Genomic DNA, 19,885 nt, shown 5'->3' with positions numbered 1-19,885 from the left:
AAGAATAGCCATTTCCGCCATGTTAATGGCGTCGTGGATGAAAGCAGGTGGGTGGTATCGGACACTTCTGTAATCCTGTTTCCAAAATGGTGAGAAATTAAACTAGGAAAAGAACACATTTTGGAACTCCTAAAACAACGTAGTTCAACCACATTTGGACTTAGAATCATCGCAAACCTTGGGAGAGACAAATCAGAAATCAAATATATTACCAATAAAATTGAACAAATTGACTAATTTCTAAGTGTTAGTAGCCCTCATGTTTATCTTGTGAATGAACTCGGGTGCAAAACTGAGTAATTGTGCAGCATTAATTTAAGTAATTATAAAATTGTCAGTGTCTATTGTAGGGAACAACATAAATGTGGTGGTGCTGGTATTTATGTCAAAAATAATGTCCAGTGCGAAAAAATTGATTGGATAGATAAACTTGCACGTGAGATGGTCTTTGAAATAGCTGCCATAAGAATAAAGCTCAGATATAGCAGTTTAATAATAGCTAGCCTGTACAGATCCCCTAACAGTAACATGGAAGAATTCTTTTGCCATTTAGAGGAACTTATTGATAAACTCTCACCTCATAAAAAACAGACTATAATAGTAGGGGATGTGAACATTGACTCCTTAACTAATAGTGTAAGTTACCTTAGATATATTGATATATTACAGTCCTATAATTACAACCACGTGAATTCAACTCCAACAAGAATTACAGGTGACTCTCAGACATGTATTGACCATGTTATTACAAACTTAAGTAAGGAGGACCTTGTAGTTCGAACTGTTGAGAACCACATTTCGGATCATAGTGCATTAGTCCTAGAGCTTTACACTGACAAAGAAATAGTATCTCATAAGGAACAATTTACTTATAAAAGAAAGCTTGACTATCATGCATTAAAGGAAAGACTGGCACACACAAACTGTTATCAGGTAGGCCTATATGCAAAAGAAGACATTAATGAAAAGTGGGAAATATTTTATACAACATTAACCCATTGTCTAAATCAAGTATGCCCAAGGGTCAAAATACTAAAGAAAACTGACAGTTCCAGGAATCTTAAACTCCCCCCTAATGTGATGAAAGTAAAGAATGACATGAATGATCTATATATTCTTTTTAAAGACACCAAACTGCAGTACTTTCAGTCTAAATACAAAGCCTGTATAAAAACCTATAGGGAAGCACTTAAGACATTAAAGGCACAGAAGTATGCAGAACAGATGAGTCAATCCTGTAATGTTAGCAAAACAGTGGGGAATATAGTAAAGAAGGAAAGTGGGGGGAATGACAAGGCATTGTGTAACAACATAATAATAAGGGGCAATGAAAAATTGGTTAGTGACTCAAAAGAAGTATGCAAGAGATTCATAGATCAATTTAGTAATATGAGTAAGGAGGATGTGATCAACCCACCGCAGGTGCTAAATCCCAGTAATTCGTTCTTCCTGAGGTGTGTTACAGAACAGGAAATCCTGAGAACCATCTCCAACTTAAAAGCAAGTACATCCAGTTTGCTGGGATGACATCTCAGCCAAATTTCTGAAAGATTATAGCAACATTTAATAAACGGCTCTTTCAGATAGGGGTCATTTCCTGACTTGCTAAAAGTCACTGAAATAAGACCAGTGCACAAAAATGGAAAAACTGCTGATGTACAAAATTATAGGCCTATTTCATTGACATCAGAACTTAGTAAGTTGTTGGAAAGGCTATTTCTTGATCAAATGGAATCATTTTTCTGTAAGTACAATATATTAAAAAGTTCTCAACACGGTTTCAGGAAGGGCAAGTCTACAGTAACAGCCATAGCCACATTTATTCAAGCAGTATTGAATAAACTTGATGATGGAAACAAAGTTATTGGCACCTTTCTAGACCTATCTAAGGCTTTTGATACTGTAAATCACTCCATTCTTCTACATAAGTTAGAAACTTATGGGGTCAGAGGAGTGGCATTAGACTTACTAAGATCATACCTTGCTGACAGGCGACAATGTGTTAAGTTGTATCATACAACCGGGGGACTTATACAAACAGTAAAATCATCTTATAAAATTCTTAACTGTGGAGTCCCTCAGGGAAGTATTATTGGGCCTTTTCTGTTCATTGTGTACATCAATGATATAATAATTCCAAATTCAAGATTAAATCTAACTTTGGCACAGAAAGGGGTGAATTATACTGGCACTAAAGTCTTTGGTCACTTACCAAATAGTATCAAAAGTCTGACAGATAACAAGTATTTAAGAAGAAATTAAAAGAATTTCTGAATGACAACTCCTTCTACTCCATAGAGGAATTTTTAGATATAAATTAAGAAAATAAAATAAATAAAATAAAAAATAAAAAAACACAAAAAATAAAAAAGTTGTTATATTAACTTAAGTATGTTGTTAACATAACCTAATTATGTCATGTATTGGAAAATTTGACTCGTTCCACATCATTACGAAATATCGTATTCATCATCCATGGAACTAATATTAATCTAATCTAATCTACAGTCTTGTGTTCCATCTGTAGTGGAATCATTGACAATACTATAACATTAATCTTCCTGCCTTCCTTTAAACATGTGTGAAATGTGCTTGTGCAAATTCCATTTTCTCACATATGACTTCTAAAGCATTGGAGCTGTGTGAGCAACACTGAAGTGTGGGTCACATTCTGTAGTGAGACACCCCCCCCCCCCTCAGAAAAAAAACCTCCAGTGAACAAAGCTAGCTTATGCCTCTCCTGCAATAAATTGTTTTCGTGTTATATTGTGATAAGATATTCACATCTAGGTATATCTTTGCTGCTGTGAAGGTAGTAAGATGTGTACCTTGAGGAAGTGCAGTAGGACTGTTCAATCAGTATGTGTAAATGACCTTGTAGATAATGTTCATCAATGTTGGGGGGGGGGGGGGGACAATGTAATCATGTACGGAAATATCACATACTTTAAGAATTGTTAAGATGGTACCTGTAGCTGATAATCTCTTGCTGTTGAGACTGACAGCTAACTGCCAAAATATGCAGAGCATTCCAAAATACCTTTAAAAGCCTGATATTATTTGACCACACTATCATAAACCAATCACTAGAACAGCTATATTGGTTTATCCCTCTGGAGGAGTTTGAAGAACACTTACCGGCACAAATGTTCCCTCATCTAGTTGTATGTCCTGATTCAATGCTCCAAGTTTTATATCCTTACTTTATAACCCAAAACAATGTTTAAAATAAAATATTTCTTGACAAGGCAATGTTATTGCTGGCTGACATGCAGTATGCTAGATGTTCTTGCAGCTGGCAGTTATGCAGTTGCTGTTAAAAACAAAAAAGTGAAACTGATACCGACAACGAGTTCATTGTTTTGGTGACTGCTGCACCGTAAGTGATAGAAATTGATATGTAAATGGTAATGACATATTTGAAGGTGGAAAAACGAAGTATGCTGGGGAGCAGTGAAAGTGGTGGCTGGAGGGGCAGGTGTAGAAGGCACCCCACTCCACCTTTCTGCACAGTTTTCTCACTTGTGATCTCGCCGCACACCTCAGCCGCGACAGATCAGAAGTCTTTTCCCAGTTTGTGTCTGTGTCCAGCCAATCCCAACAAACTGTCATCAGGCAATGCTGTCTGCCACATGTGTGCTCAGTATGTTACACGGTGTTCAGTGGAGAATGATAATATCTGAAATCTGCAGGTAGCACACTGTAGTATTGAATTTAGGATAAGAAGCAGACAAAGACTTCATTTAAACAATTTATTATTGCTATGAAGCCATATGTCATGAAAATACTGTAGTGAAGCTTGAGCCTCTCTATATTAATGTAGTCTCTTATGTTTTAGAAGGTATATTAAAGCCAAATATGTTATTATTGCTGGTAGATTAAATTTTAAAGCTTGTTTTGCTTTAGATTAAGTGAACGTTTGTGTTCCTACACTTTACACATTAGTTTTAACTGTGGCACAAAGCAGGAAACACTCTACCCTCCGACCGAGTGAGATCGTGCAGTGGTTAGCACACTGGACTCTCATTCGGGAGGACGACGGTTGGATCCTGCGTCTGGCCGTCCTGATTTAGGTTTTCCACGTTTTCACTAAATTGCCTCAGGCAAATGCTGGTATGTTTCCTTTCAAAGGGTGCGGCCGACTTCCTTCCCTATCCGATGAGACCCATGACCTTGCAGTTTGGTCTCCTCCCCCCCCCCCTCCCTCCCAAATCAACCCAACTCTGCTCTCCAAAGCAAACACTGACAAGCACACCAGTATAGGTGGTATACGCCCGGTAGCCGTTCTGCCTTGTATTGATAGTGTTTTTTTTTTGGGGGGGGGGGGGGGGCAGAGCAGGAAGATACAGGGTTGAAAGAGAGAATAGTGTTTAACAGCATTGGGGAGGATGTAGAACAAATGATATAACATTTATTGCTGTTACCCAAGTTGTGTGCTGTGTGGCTGGAATGGCCACAATAAGCAGTTCTGCTGCACTGTCAGAGGCCTCTTAGCAGTCAGTATGTTAATTGTTCAGTTCTGAAGACTCACTCTCAGAGGAGTAATTTGAAGCGATGTCAATGCTTTCAACGCATTTTTCTCGGATTCCTTGCTTCAGAAATTCATTTTCTTGCAGGTTTTCAGCGTCACATATACACTTAATCCAGTCTTCTGTTGTAACATCAATTGCTTCAGGTAATTTCCTCACATCTTTCGTTCTGAATGAGCAGTTTGTGAATGCGGCTTACTTTTGCTGGGTTTCACACATTTCCTATCGGCTTGTATTGGCAGTGGTAAGGGGGCAGCATTTAAACTTCGTGGGTAATTTCTGTTGCTAAGCTGTCAAGTTCGTATTGATTATAAAGGTGCTCGAGGTGCCGGACTTCCTCTAATATCTTCACTTTTGTGTAATGGTCTGAAATTGAAATATGTTTCTCTTCTGGTCACTATGCAATTTCTTCCTTGTTTACACTTCAGTAAGGAATTGCCTCCATTTTTCATTAGTGATGAATGGCATTAATTGTGATGACCTGTCTTCTCCTAAACCACATAAAATGTGATAAAATAAATAAAAAAACATTGTTTACATTAATTGGTATTCGTGTCTTAATGAAATATTCTTGCTGGATTTGCAGGGTACAAATATTAGTTTTGCTCTTTTGATAAAGCCATAGTCAGATGATCCTGCATGACAATGTCTGTTTTGTTTGCCAGTCAGTACATAAAACCTGCTATTGTTTTTTGATACTTTGTGCTGCAATTTTGATTGAACTAGGTCTCAAGATAGATTTTCTTCTTTGCTTCAATATTGGATCCCTCTATCAGAATGCATTGTCCATTGTTGCATTTTGTGTACCTAAATCTGATAGATTTTGGAATTCTTCCACTCAAATGGAAGCCCCTTGTGAAAGCAATCTTGTTGTGTAAAACATGCCACCTTTTGCATTGTAGGATACTCTCCACAGTCACAAAATTCGAATATAAAAGACAGCTTTCGCAAAGTCTTGCAGATTGGTGAGTTGTTCTTCCCCTTATCTTATCATGAAGATTGAAATTTCATTTCTTCATCACAGGTTTCCATTGTCTGTACTTCACAAAGTTCATAGTGAAACACCACATGTCCTTGTTGTTGCAGCCTGTGGTGCCAGTAAGATTTTGTTTCTGCTGGCATTGTATTTAAGGTCAGAAGAAATTTGCATACCTTGTGTACATCACTCTTTATTTGGCTCTGTGTGTCTTGAAACTGTTATCGTATCTCTCAAAAAAAATAGTGGTACTAACTGATGAAAATCACTGATCTCTTTGCAGACACACACTTCCATGCAGCACACACGAGTAAATGCTAGATAGTGGGTAGCAACAAATTTGCAAAGCCATACCAGCAGAAGCATAAATGAAGTGCAGCATTGTCTCACAAACTGTGTTGACGATAGGTATTCATTTATTAGCTGTTGCTTCTTAACATGCTACCTGTTCAGCACCCATGGTGGAAATGTCACTGTGGCAGCAGTGAGAGCTTACTCATGGACCAAGCCAAACTGGGCCAAAAGCATCTCATTGGCACTTAAAAGTGGAAGGAAGATGAGGGATGGGAGGATCTGACCTATTCAGTCAGTTGCCACTTTCACTGCTTCCTGGTATAGTACAAAACATCCTCCCCTCCTTACAATACGAATGAACTGAATAAGACTGTACTGTTGGTAACAAGTATGGGGGCTCTAATCCACACTGAGTCATCCTGATCCAGGTTTTCCATGTTCTATTTAAATTACTGAATGCAATATCCAGAATGGTTCCTACTATAAAGTCATGTCCAATTACATGTCCTAGCCTTCCCAAACTAGACCTCTTCTTATATTATGCCTCTATATATGTTTTTTTGTCATCTGCGATATGATGTGCCCAATATCTCTGTTAAAGTGCCACAGTTCAGCACTACTGCTGCTGTTGCATCACCAGTTCAAGAAACACTTTCACTGTTGACGTGGGTGTGATAAGACATCTTGTGAAACATTTCTAAATGCTTCTCTAAAAGCTACCTAGAACAGATAGTTCGGAACCCACTCATGATGGAAATACTTTGGATCTAATGGCGACAAATAGTCCTGAGCTCTTTGAGGCTGTCTGCATCAAACCTGGTAATAGTGCCCATGATGCGGTTGTGGCTACAGTGAGGGATGTCATACTTTCAGCACAGGGCAAGAGCATGTAGAGGAACTATGGCTCAAGTTTAAAAGAATGATTTACTGTACATTGGGTAGATACATACCCAGTCGAGCCTCCATGGTATACAGTCACTGTAAACAAATCTAAAGAAATAAAAACTATTGCATAATAGGTGTAGGACAACACATGAGAGGTGGTAATGAAACTAGTTTCCCTCTCAAGAGAGCAATGCTTGAAGCCTTCAGTGACTGCTGCAGCAGAATATTGTCAAATGATCTTTCACAACAGCCAAAGAAATCCTGGTCATATGTAAAGGCTGTTAGTGGCACCAGGTTTAGTGTCCAGTCCATAGTGAATGAGACAGGAACTGGAATTGAGGGTAGCAGAGCAAAACTGAAATGCCTAACTTTGTTTTCAAATGTTCCTTCACAAGGGAAAACCTGGAAAAATTGTCCCAATTTAATCCTCGTACCACTACAAAGATAAGTGAAATAAGTGTTAGTGTCAGTGGTGTTGAGAAACAGCTGAAATTGTTAAAGTTGAACAAAGCCTCAGGGTCCAATGGAATCCCTTCAGGTTCTGTACTGAATTTGTGGCTGACTTAGAAGAGGGGCTAACTGTAATCTGTCATACATTCCGTAAACAAAAAACCATGCCCAGTTCTTGAAAGAAAGCACAGTTCTACAAGAAAGGCAGAACTGATATACAAAACTACCAAGCAATGTCCTTGACAACAATTTATTGTAGAGCCTTACAACATACTCTGAGTTGAAACATAATGAGGTATCTTGAACAGAATGACCTCCTCCATGCCAACCAGTGTGAATTCTGAAAACATCAATCATTTGAAACTCAGCTCATATTTTTCTCGCATAACATACTGAAAGGTTTGAATTAAGGCAGTCAGGTGATTGCAGTATTTCTTGATTTTGCAAAAGCATTTCACTCAGTGACACACTTATGCGTATTGTCAAAAATTTGTTCATATGGAGGTTGTTGTTGTTGTTGTTGTTGTTGGTGGTGGTGGTGGTGGTGGTGGTGGTGGTGGTGGTGGTGGTCTTCAGTCCTGACACTGGTTTGATGCAGCTCTCCATGCTACTCTATCCTGTGCAAGCTTCTTCATCTCCCAGTATTACTGCAACCTACATCCTTCTGAATCTGCTTAGTGTATTCATCTCTTGGTCTCCCTCTACGATTTTTACCCTCCACACTGCCCTCCAATGCTAAATGGGGTGTCAAGTTATATTTGTGACTGGATTGAGGACTTTTTGGTAAGAAGCCTGCAGTATGTTATCCTGGATGGGGAGTCAGTAGAAGTTACTTTGAGTGTGCGCTTAGGAAGTGTGTTGTAACTGTTGCTGTTCATGTTGTATATTAATGATCTTGCAGACAATATTAATAGTAACCTCAGGCTTTTTGTGTATGATGCAGTTATCTACAACGAATTACTGTCTGAAAAAAGCTGCATAAATATTCAGTCAGATCTTGATAAGATGTCAAAGTGGTGTGAAGATTGGCAAATCATTTAAATATCTAGAAGTATAAAACTGTGCACTTCACAAAAAAAAATCTAGTGTATTATGGCTTTAATATCTGTGACTCACTGTTTGAATTGACCAATTTGTGTAAATACCTGGGTGTAACACTTTGTAGGGGTATGATATGGAATGATCACATAGACTCAGTCGTGCATAAAGCAGATGGTACACTTGTGCTTATTGGTAGAAGTACACACTGTCTACAAAGAAAATTGATTAAAAATCACTCGTGACTCAATCTGGAATATTGCTGAAGATTTGTGGGACCCATACCAAATAGGACTAACAGAATATTGAACCTATGCCTGTCTGTAGCTCATGGTATCGCAGTCGCATTCTCGCTTCCCTAGCACGGGGTCCTGGGTTAGATTTCCGGTGGGGTCAGGGATTTTCACTTGCCTCGAGATGATTTGGTGTTTGTGTTGTCCTCATCATTTCATTATCATTCATGAAAGTGGCAAGATTGGACTGAGCAAAGGTTGGGAATTTGTACGGGCGCTGATAACCGTGCAGTTGAGTGCCCCACAAACCATTCATTATGAACCTATACAGAGAAGGGCAGCAAGAATGGTCAGAGGTTCATTTGACCCATGGATAGTGTCACAGAGATGCTGAAGAAACTGAACTGCCTGACTTGAAGAGAGACGTAAGCTATCCCAAGAAAGGTCTGTTAATGAAGTTTCAAGAACCAGCTTGAAATGATGACTCATAGGAATATACCACAATCTTCTACATATCACTCATATAGGGATCGTGAGGATGAGACTAGAATAATTACAGCATCCACAGAGGCATTCAATCAATCATTCTTCCTGCACTCCAAACTGAATGGAACAGGAAGAAACCATAATAAATGGTACAATGTGACATACCCTCTGCCATGCACTTCAGTGGTTTGCAGAGTATAGATGTAGATGTAGTGGCAGCCTTAGAACTCCATTTCCATATTCACAAATCCCACCAGTTTACCCATGTTGTCTAGAATCCAAATATTCTTTCATTTTAGCCAGTCAGTAATGTCATGTTTCCTAGAGAAACTTTTGTTGCAAACTGTTGACTGTTATAATGTATCATTGATAACATAAAATTTTCCAGTAGGGAATCCTCAAGCCAATGCTGAAATTTTTGAGATCACTTTCTTTGACTTCAATAAGCATGAACGTTGCACTCACCCAAAAAAAAAGGTATCAATATTTGTTACTTGTACTTGCTTATTTTTGACTGTTCTGAATCATTTTTTCCTTATGTTTTCCACTCTTTGTCTTCAGGAATGTTACATGAAATTTTAGCCTGCTCATGATTCTGATAGTATTTAATCTCATTTGGTATCTTCCTAAATACACTGAAGAGCCAAAGAAACTGGTGCACCTGCCTAATATCACGTAGGGCCCCGGCGAGCGTGCAGAAGTACCACAAAATGATGTGGCATGGACTCTACTAATGTCTGAAGTAGTGTTGGAGGGAACTGACACCATGAATCCTTCAGGGCTGTCCATAAATCTGTTAAAGTACGAAGGGGTGGAGATCTCTTCTGAACAACGTGTTGTAAGGCATCCCAGATATGCTCAGCAATGTTTGTGTGTGGGGAGTTTGGTGGCCAGCAGAAGTGTTTCAACTCAGGAGAATGTTCCTGGAGCCACTCTGTAGCAATTCTAGATGTGTGGGGTGTTGCATTGTCCTACAGGAATTTCCCAAGTCTGCCGGAATGCAAAATGAACACGAATGGATGCAGGTGATAAAAACAGGATGTCACCTGTCATAGTGATATCTAGATGTATCAGGAGTCCCATATCACTCCAACTACATACACCCGATACCATTACAGAGCCTCCACCAACTTGAACTGTCCCCTGCTGACATGCAGGGTCCTCGGATTCACGAGGTTGTTTCCGTACCTGTGCATGTCCATCTGCTCAGTACAATTTGAAACGACTCGTCGAGGGTACGTGAGTGGGCCTTCAGCTCCAAAAGCCCATATCGATGATGTTTCATTGAACGGTTCACACACTGGCGCTTTCTGATGGCACAGTATTGAAATTTACAGCAATTTGCAGAAGAGTTGCACTTCCGTCATGTCGAACGATTTTCTTCATTTGTTGTCGGTTCTGTTCTTGCAGGATCTTCTCCTGGTGATGTTGGAGGTATGATGTTTTACCGGATGCCTGATATTCGTGGTATGATGAATTCTTCTCGGTTTATCAGCCGAGTGGTGGCGTCATCTTGTCGCAACGTTTCAATGAGTTTTGTACCCGTCATCTTCTGACACTTCGCCAGAAGTGATGACCCGAGAAGAATTTATCAGTGGAATATGCCGAGAAAGACTGCATTCGCATATTCGTGGTATGCTCGTGAAATGGTTGTACAGGAAAATCCCCTCTTCATCGCTATCTTGGAGATGCTGTGTCCCGTTGCAGGTGTGCTGACTATAACACAGTGTTCTGAGTCACTTAAATCTTGATAACCTGCCATTGTAGCAGCAGTATCCAATCTAACAACTGTGCCAGAGACTTGTAGTCTTATATAGGCACTGCTGATCGCAGTACCGTATTCTGCCAGTTGAAATATCTCTGTATTTGAATACGCGTGCCTATACCAGTTTCATTGGAGCTTCATTGTATTATTGCAAGGCAGTTTTGTGTCGTGCACCGTGACTGTCAAGAAGATATACAAGTTATTCCATGGTTGCAGAGTAAAATGGGAATGATAAGATGGTTTGACTTCTTGCACAATAAAGTAATAGACCGAGTCACAAAGCCTGCTACTCAGTGTAAATGTAGAGTCGAAGTTAATGTTTTGAATGTCACAGCACACGAATGGAAAATATCATTTTAAACAGTCAGTGTGCTGTACTTTGGAAATGGAGCATTTCTAATACTCACATCTCGTGAGGCGGTCAGAATGTCTCGAGAGTTTGGCTATCAAGTAAGATATTAAGATCGGCGCCTCTCGTGCTTAGGGTTGTTCGTTCGTTCCTTCCTTCCCTCCAGGTGAGATAATGTCTTGAAAGGATTAAGCACAGAAATCTTAAAAGATTAAAGTCATTGCAGAGGATAGTAGTAAAATTGTTGCATGGATAGCAGAGGCTTTTACTGTTGACAAAACATCTGTTACAAAGTCTGTACGAGTTTGAGTTGGTATTTATACTACAGTGGTCGGGTCAAGAGGAGTGTTCGATACTAGTCGTCAGCTTGGAGGTATCCATTACGAGCTGTGATTATGGAATATAATCTTACACAATAGCTGGTTCTCGTTACTGGCAGCGGACTTCGTGAAAGATGAATCCAATTGTCGTGTTTGGGAAAATGCCTCACTTACTTTCTTCCATCTTTTTCTACACGTCACTCCACTACTTCGTTTTCAAGTATCTGTGATTATGGAAGTTATTTAACAAATTTAAATACATAAAAATTGTCAAAACAATGGAGATCAATAAAACACCAGTAGCAGTTAGCAAACAATGGAATGTCATGTGATGGCAGGAAATAGGCAGCACTCGTGTCATGTCTGAGGCCATTTCCCTGTCAACTTGGAGAAACTTCAGTGTTATGGACTGGTATTACTTTTTGATTGCACTTTTTTTTAGTTCTGTAATAATTATTTTTATTGAAGTTTAGCAGAAACAAATATTTTATACTTAACCAAAAAATGAAACTGTGCCTAAAATTTGCTGCCTGGGGCAAGTGCCCCATTCCCCCTCCCCACTCCCTAGATCCAGCCCTGATCCCAGTGGTCAGTGGTCACTCAGTGGTCTTCCCCCAAATTTAAAGATGGGTGTTGAGTTATCGGCAAATTTGGCATACATATTACTGATCTTACACTTGATAAAATGCAGCACTGATAAGTGGAGTAGGAAGTTGCTTTTCAGTGGAGGTAGTCATGAAGGTGTAGTGCTTAAGGGAGAAGCAGCAGCAGCCACCTGTGTTTCTTGTGCATTTTGCTTATTATGGAAACCATTTGTTTACCATCAGCTATATCCTGGAATCATTTGTTGCCAATCAGTACCTTACCGTTGACAACCCAGTTAAGTACAAAGCAGCAAAACTGTTGGCCTGGTCACTTTGCGTGCCATGCCTACATATTCCCCAGCTGAAAAGCCAATACAGTGAGCATGAGTCTGAGGAAGACTTGAGTGGATGACAGCAATTCTCCTAACATGGGAATCTCAGAAATGCACACCAGAATTATTTTAATTGATGCATAGAAAATTCACTTGTGACTGTTAATACAATCAAGTCATTTAGAGAATTTCTCTCATTTATGCACTCTACATTAAATTCAGTTATATGTAATGTCGTCTTTAGTAATGCTGAATTTGTGATAGAGATCCTTCCCAAAGCCGTGTATGTGCTGTTCGCTACTCATATTATTAGTAATTAATTTCATAAATTGTTTACTGCATACCATTGATAACTTGACATTGCAGTGGGCAGCTGAACTTGTCTTACCTAGCTTTTATTGAGAAAGCTTTCAAAATTACACTGAGCATATACGAGGTACGAGCTTTTGTGGACATCTCCCAATGCTTGCCTGATTCTTCCTCTCGTGAATAATAGCAATGATTTCTTGCCAGCCTCAATTTAGTGTGTTCTGGTGGAATATTGTTGCTGTTGTATAGTGTGTAAATTAAAGGATTTGTTCCAGTTCATCTCAGAGGTATATCTGCTATTTTTCCAGCCTTCTAGCTAAAAGTCATGATTTTCAGGTATTTATATCTCGGTTTTAGTTTACCTTTACTTGTAGTTGGGGAGGGAGGATACTTCAGAGTTTCAAGTAATAAATGTTTTTGGAGTATACATAAAGCCACAGAATTTGCAGAGCAAGCCATTTGAGTGCTCCACTTAACAAAACAGATAAATAGAAATTTAAAGTATCTGTTTTAATTTTTGTTGTGATATTATGGATGTGAAAGAAATTTGTACTTACACATGTCATATTGATAGCAGCACCACCTTGAGTTCAGGCTGGTAAGCTCTCATTTAATGTTGGACAGTATCAGACTATTGTACATTACTCACTTGTCTGCCTCCCACACCGTTTATCTAATCACTTGTTGAGTGGCTATTTAATAATCTGAAAATAATTGGCTCATTCCTAATTAAACAAAGAAACTGCCTTCAGTGAATTAAAAAAGTTGGAATAAACTACTACTTTGTACACGTATTTGGATCGTATCTATTTCTGGTTTCTTGGCATATGAATCAATGTTGCTCCTGTCATTTTGTTGATAAATCTAAGTTACTCAATAACTATATATGTATTATTGCCCACACGTATGAGATTAGGAAGGAGAATTTATTTTGTTCCAGTTTTTTACTTATTTTAAAATTTGCGTACAAAATTATTCAGTTGTTAACACAATGAAATTGTGTAGGCATTCATCATTTAGCTTGTGCAACAGACTGAACTTGCAAAATTCTGTTTCCTTAAATTCCCTCCAAGCTATGCAGAGAATACTTTTAGTTAAATTATTGCAGAGAACAAATGTTTTTAGAAATAGAGGTAGATGACATTTATGTCTTTAATTCTTAATAGCATTCAGCAACTGGCACTAGTCTTTCCTATACTTAACCTATTCCCAAAGTCTCACCACTAGTGTACATTTCTCATATTTCAGAACCTGGTAGTGTGAGCAGCATCAGTAGTGCTGCAAGTGTTTCTTCAGAAACTTCGCTGACAACAAATGTGAAAAAAGGCTATAAGGGAAAGAAATCGGAAAGCAAATACAGCTCATTGCTGCATAAAAAATTGCGTGAGTTTATCATAGAATAAATAATGCATGAAGTAATACTATGTGCATAAGTGTGTGTGTGTGTGTGTGTGTGTGTGTGTGTGTGTGTAATTATTGCTTTTGTGTTTCTTTGGTAAGTCTGCTTTGTGTAAAGGAGTGAATTCATTGAACCTATCTTGACACACATTTACATTGAGGGGAATATTGTCATTATAAACTTGTTATTCAAAGTACAAACAGTGGAAAATCCAGGATGGATTCCCTGGGAATAATCCTCGTAGATTAGTAGTAAAAAGGCAGAAACATAACCAGTCACTATTATGCTGTATCATCTGAAACTAGTGTTGGCTGGAAAAAAACTGAGGTTGGCACGAAACAGTGTTCTTTCACCGAGATAATGCATCATCACACACATCAGTGACGATAATGGCATAAGTGCATCAGTTGGGTTTTGCATTGGTTCCTCATCCACCCTATTCACCAGATTTAAACTCAACTGACTACTTCCTGTTCCCTTACTAGAAACTTTGGAATGCAGGGAAGGAGTTTTCTTTGAATGTAACGAGATTATGAAAAAGGAAGTTGCTACTCACCATATAGTGGAGAAGCTGAGTTGCAGATAGGCACCACAAAAAGGCTGTCACAAATAAAGCTTTCGGCCATTAAGTGGGGTTTCAGTTGCCTGAGACTGCAGAGAGAGTGAGTGTGTGTGTGTGTGTGTGTGTGTGTGTGTGTGTGTGTGTGTGTGTGTGTGTGTGTGTGTGTGTGTGCACGCGCGTCGTTTATTGTTAATGAAGGCCTTGTATTACCGTATTGAACTGCGAGCCTAGAAAAGACAGAGAGGCTTCGTCCCTGCCGTAGCCCTCAGTGGTTCACAACCCCACAACAGGCCACAGCAGTCCACTCACCCTACTGCCGCCACACACCAAACCTATGGTTATTGTGCAGTTCGGCCCCTGGGAACGTCTCACACCAGACGAGTGTAACCCCAATTTTCGCTTGGTAGAGTAATTACGGTGTATGTGGAGAAAGTGTTTGCACAGCAATCGCCGACATAGTGTAACTGAGGCGGAATAAGGGGAACCAGCCCACATTCGCCGAGGCAGATGGAAAACCAACTTAAAAACCATCCACAGACTGGCCGGCACACTGGACCTCAACACTAATCCGCCGGGCGGATTCGTGCCGGGGCCTGGCACGCCTTCCTGCCTGGAAAGTAGTGTGGTAGACCGCACGCCTAACCGGGCGGGTGACGAAGGCCTTTTTGGCCAAAAGCTTTATTCGTGACAGTCTTTTTGTGACTCGGCATCTCTGCTGTATGGTGAGTAGCAACTTTCATTCTCATAATATTGTTACACTTCATCCTGGATTTTCCATTGGTTGATTTTCATTGAATGAGGAAGTAAGTTGCAGTCAGAGTATTTTAGCTGCTTACGGGCATTGACATACGTCAATGGGGACGGATGAAAATGTGTGCCCCGACCGCGACTCGAACCCGGGATCTCTTGCTTACGTGGCAGACACTCTATCCATCTGAGCCACCGAGGACACGGAGGATAGTGCGACTGCAGGGATTTATCTCTGGCACGCCTCCTGCGAAACCCACATTCTCAACGTATTGTCCCGCACTACATTCGTAGTGCCCCCACCCATTAAACTCACTGCTCGCGGCACGTTGCTGATTCCCGTAAGAGTTTGGGCACTGTTTGTGCATTCGCACAGAAGAAGAAGAAGAAGAAGAAGAAGGTAAAGTGGCCGGTGAGCCTTAACTATATATATATATATATATATATATAAAGAGTATTTTGCAGAGTTTGACAGAAAGTATTTTTCCAATTGGATGCAAAAGCTGGAGGGTCACTTCTGCAAGTGTGTATAACCATCAAAGGAGACTGTTGAGCAATAATGTGAGTTGTTTATGAAAAAAGAAGTTTTGTTCTTTTTTACTGGACTAATCAAACCACCCTCTAATCTTTCATCTGCAAGAGAATTATAAACAAATAGTATAGTTAATCTTCAAAACACAGTGGCTGCTTATCTCTATAGTTGATATCTCTACATGTCTTTTCCTCACTTAATGAACTAATGCCACTTCTAACTTCATATGTAATACCTTCCTTTATACGGAGCACTGCTTACCTTGAAGTAGTTTTGTTTTTCTTGTCTTCAACTAAAAAATCATTTGAATGATGAGGAGCTATAATTGTCTTGTCATTCATCTCACTATCCATTGTTGTTTCTGTTGACTCCTTGTCTTTTTTGCTGACACTAATGGTGGTTCTCACTTCTATTTCTTTTTGAGGTATTTTTGTTGTTCCTGTTGTGTCTGGTGATGGTGTTGCAGTTATCATTTTAGTTTTGGAGTTACATTAGTGTGTGTGTGGAGGGGGGGGGAGGGGGTTCCCCCTCCCCTGGTTTTTATGTAATCCAGATATTCTTCTCCCAAGCTGTTCAAGCGTAGTCTGTGTTGTGTGTGGAATATTGCATCCTGTATTACTCACAGCAGCATTTCAAGTTTTTAAAATGTGTGCAGATTTTAGCAAACTGATTATTGGCACTTTGTCTTTCTGTATAAATACATGACTGTGTCTCAAGGTCATGGTAGGTATTTTTACCTCTGCAGTTGCATCATCTTTTTAATGCCACTGACTGGTTCCCCCAGCTTTCTTGTACCACACAAACATTTATTAGTTTTTTCTTTTAGTTTATTTGCAAGTCCATGATTATGACTGTCTGAAAGCATAAACAGTTTGCTATTATTGGAGTTCACAGTTTTTAAGTCGTTTTGATTTATGCGATTGGAGTCTTTCTCATCGTATTCCACTGATGAATTCTTCTCAGGTTATCAGCCGAGTTGTGGCGTCGTCTTGTCGCAACGTTTCAGTGAGTTTCGTACCCATAATCTTCTGGCAAAGATTGTTTGATTTGTTTCAATAAACACTTAAACATAACTTTGGGTCAGCAAATTTGCATTTTTCCATTCGTGCTTAATTTCTTATTTATGTGTGTCAGTATATTGTCTTCTGCCTTAGTCACATTATCCTTTTCCTTTTCACATCGTTCATGAGAATTGCATACTGGACTTCCACAATTGGTGATGTCCACTTTTCTATAAGTATCTCCCTATCATACACAAATTTTAGCATGTTTAGTTTACTTTTTTCGTGCTGTAATCTGGTAATACCTGTTTTTAATGTACTGTTTATAAACCTTAAACTTCTTGTGCATCCATTCAGTTTGCTAGTTTCATCCTTAGTTTTCACACATTTTCTGTTTTACAGCAATATTCACGTACTTTTGCCATAGCTGTCATCTCGATAGCAATTTAAAAATACATGCTAAATATTCTGGGTTTGGTAGCAGCTCGAGACATGCATTGTTATTGGCAGTTGGTGCCAGTTGAGTCTATCAGTAGATCGGGTTTCGCTAGGCACAGCCTGCACCTCAGTAGGTATCAGAAGGGGAGGCTGGCAAAGCTTGTAGGTGATAGTGGTGGTGGGGTCACTCATGGAAAAATTCATGTAGTAGTTGGTGTTCAGAGCTGTACCCTTTTTTAGATTGAAGTCAACAGGTAGTTGCTTAAAGGAAGTCCCCCTAGCTAAGGGCTAACCTTCAAAGGACGTCATATTTCCAAGTAGAGAAGGAATTGGCATAATTCATCAAAATATAAGAGATATTAGAGATAAAGTTAGTGAACTGCTTACAGGTGTTGACTCTGAAATTATAGGTATATTGGAGCACCACTTGAATAATTTGACAATTCAGAGGCTTCCTTTACCAGAATACAGATTAGCCGGCTGTTTTTTTTTTTTTTTTTTTTTTTTTTTTTTTTTTTTTTTTAAAAAAACACAATAGTATTCCATTTGAGCCCATAGACATATAATGGCACTGCATGAACAGATATCTGGATGATGTGCAGGTGCAGTTGAATTTTGTGAAACTAAACCTCTAATTGTTGTTGTTTATAGGTCCCCTAACTCTGACTTCAGAGCATTTCTGCTGAAGCTAGAGAGGTTTCTTGATTCACGTTATAGGAAGTACCAGAAATTAGTTATATGTTGTGACTTCAATATAAATTTTGTATATGATGGAGGAAGAAAAAAGGATGTTGGTAGATCTCCCAAATTCATATGATCTGATGCAGATTGTTTTTTTGGAACAGTAGCACAGCCGTAGACAATATTTTTATTCATTCTCCATTACTAGATGGGCATTCTGTTAGTAAAAGGGTGAATGGCTTTTCAGACCATGATGCGCAGATTTTAATATGAAAAGGCTTTTGTACTCAAACAAATGTCCAATATAATTACAAAATACATAGGAAAGTTTATCCAAAAGCAATAGAGAGTTTTTTAAACCTTGTCAAACAACAAGAGTGGCAGGATGTTTATAGTGCCAATAACATAGATGATAAATAAAATGCATTTCTTAACACAACATTCCTCATGCTCTTAGAGAGTTGTTTTCCATTAGAACGTTCTAAACAGGGTACTAGCAGTAAAAGGCCTACTGGTGGGATAAGGATATCCTGCAGAACAAAGTGGGAATTATATCAAAATGTTAGAAGTAGTCACAATCAAGCTACAGTAGCCCATTACAAACAGTACTGTGAGGTGCTTAAAAATATTATTACGAAGGCAAAGAGTATGTGGTGTGCAAATAGAATAGCTAAATCACAGGATAAAATTAAAACCATATGGTCAGTTGTGAAGGAAGTTTATGGTCAGCAGCACAAGTTCGATGATCTAAAGTCAGTCAGTAAAAATAGTTCTGTTACTGTTAAAGCAGATGTATGTACAGTATTTAACAATCATTTTCTGAGAATTGCTGGTGAATTAAATAAAAATTTAGTTTCTACAGAGAATCGTATAATTCTCTTGGTAAATGCCTTTCCCAAGATTGATGTCTGAAATACTCCTCTGCGATTCAGACAAGGGAGAGATTGAGTCAATAATTAAATCACTGGAGAGTAAGGACACTCCTGGATATGATGGAGTGCCTAGCAGAATATTAAAGTACTGTGCTGCACATGTTAGCCTTGTAATTTAGCCATATTCATAATTTTTCCTTTAGGAATGGTCAGTTTCCTGAACAATTAGTCAGTAGTAAAGCTGCTTTATAAAAAGGGAGAAAGGGATAATGTAGATAATTTTAGACCTATTTCTATGCCATCAGTGTTTGCTAAAGTTATTGAAAAGGCTGTGTATGTAAGGGTAATTGATCATTTTATATCACAGGATTTGCTATCAAATGTACAGTTTGTAGGGAAGCAGCCTACTCACACCATATAGAATTCATATGCTTTCCATTGTGTGCCAGCCTAGTCCGCGGTAACTAGCTATGCCATCACGAATGTTGTGCAATATCTTAAAAGTCAAATAAATGATCTGCAAAGTTAATAGCATGTCAGGAGTGATGCTAAAATAATAATGTGATAAGTTTCAGTTTAGTAACTTTAGCAGTTTTCGAAATTTGGACGTTTTACATAAAAACCATTGGCGCAACAGGAAGGAGCTAGAATCTTCAAAATTTATATTTGGATTCCTTTTTCATTGTAATTTAATGGAAACAGCATGCTGGACCTCACATATTAATATTTTGGTTGGAATTCATGATTTTCTGTTTTTGTGTCCTAAGAGTATGGAAGCAAGATAGATTAAATAAGTGATTAGATAAAGCTAGGATGAAACTTTCTCATTATTAAAGCTAGGATGTTTAGATTTAGGTGGAATGGAGATACGCTATATTAAGTTTCCAAAAGGTAGCTATAAAACTATAGCTGTAGCATCTCTCCAAAGGGCAAGTTCCGAACTCAGCTATTACTTGCAGTGCAACTAAAATAATTATGTCGCGAAAAGTATGTAACCTAGCCACATCAAAATTTTATAATAGATACTTACCTGTGTGCTGATTGCATAATTAAATTGAGAGCTTCATTGGCCTTCAGCGAATGAAGCAATTAATTATTTAGTA

General features: G+C 38.8%; 1 protein-coding gene across 6 annotated transcripts in view; it reads left to right on the top strand.

Moving 5' to 3' along the window:
* Positions 1-19,885, top strand: part of LOC126249051 (biogenesis of lysosome-related organelles complex 1 subunit 3) — a 69,279-nt gene that overhangs the window by 4,304 nt on the left and 45,090 nt on the right. For all 6 annotated transcript variants that reach the window (XM_049950684.1, XM_049950682.1, XM_049950680.1 and 3 more), the window contains exon 3: positions 13,799-13,933. In XM_049950684.1, coding sequence (XP_049806641.1) covers positions 13,799-13,933 — 135 coding nt within the window. The remainder of the gene's footprint in view (positions 1-13,798; positions 13,934-19,885) is intronic.

Source organism: Schistocerca nitens, chromosome 3 (genome assembly GCF_023898315.1).
Source record: "Schistocerca nitens isolate TAMUIC-IGC-003100 chromosome 3, iqSchNite1.1, whole genome shotgun sequence".
In the NCBI taxonomy this organism is placed as follows: domain Eukaryota; kingdom Metazoa; phylum Arthropoda; class Insecta; order Orthoptera; family Acrididae; genus Schistocerca; species Schistocerca nitens.
The sequence above is the reverse complement of the archived record's forward strand: the minus strand, read 5'-3'. Positions and strand labels throughout refer to the sequence as shown.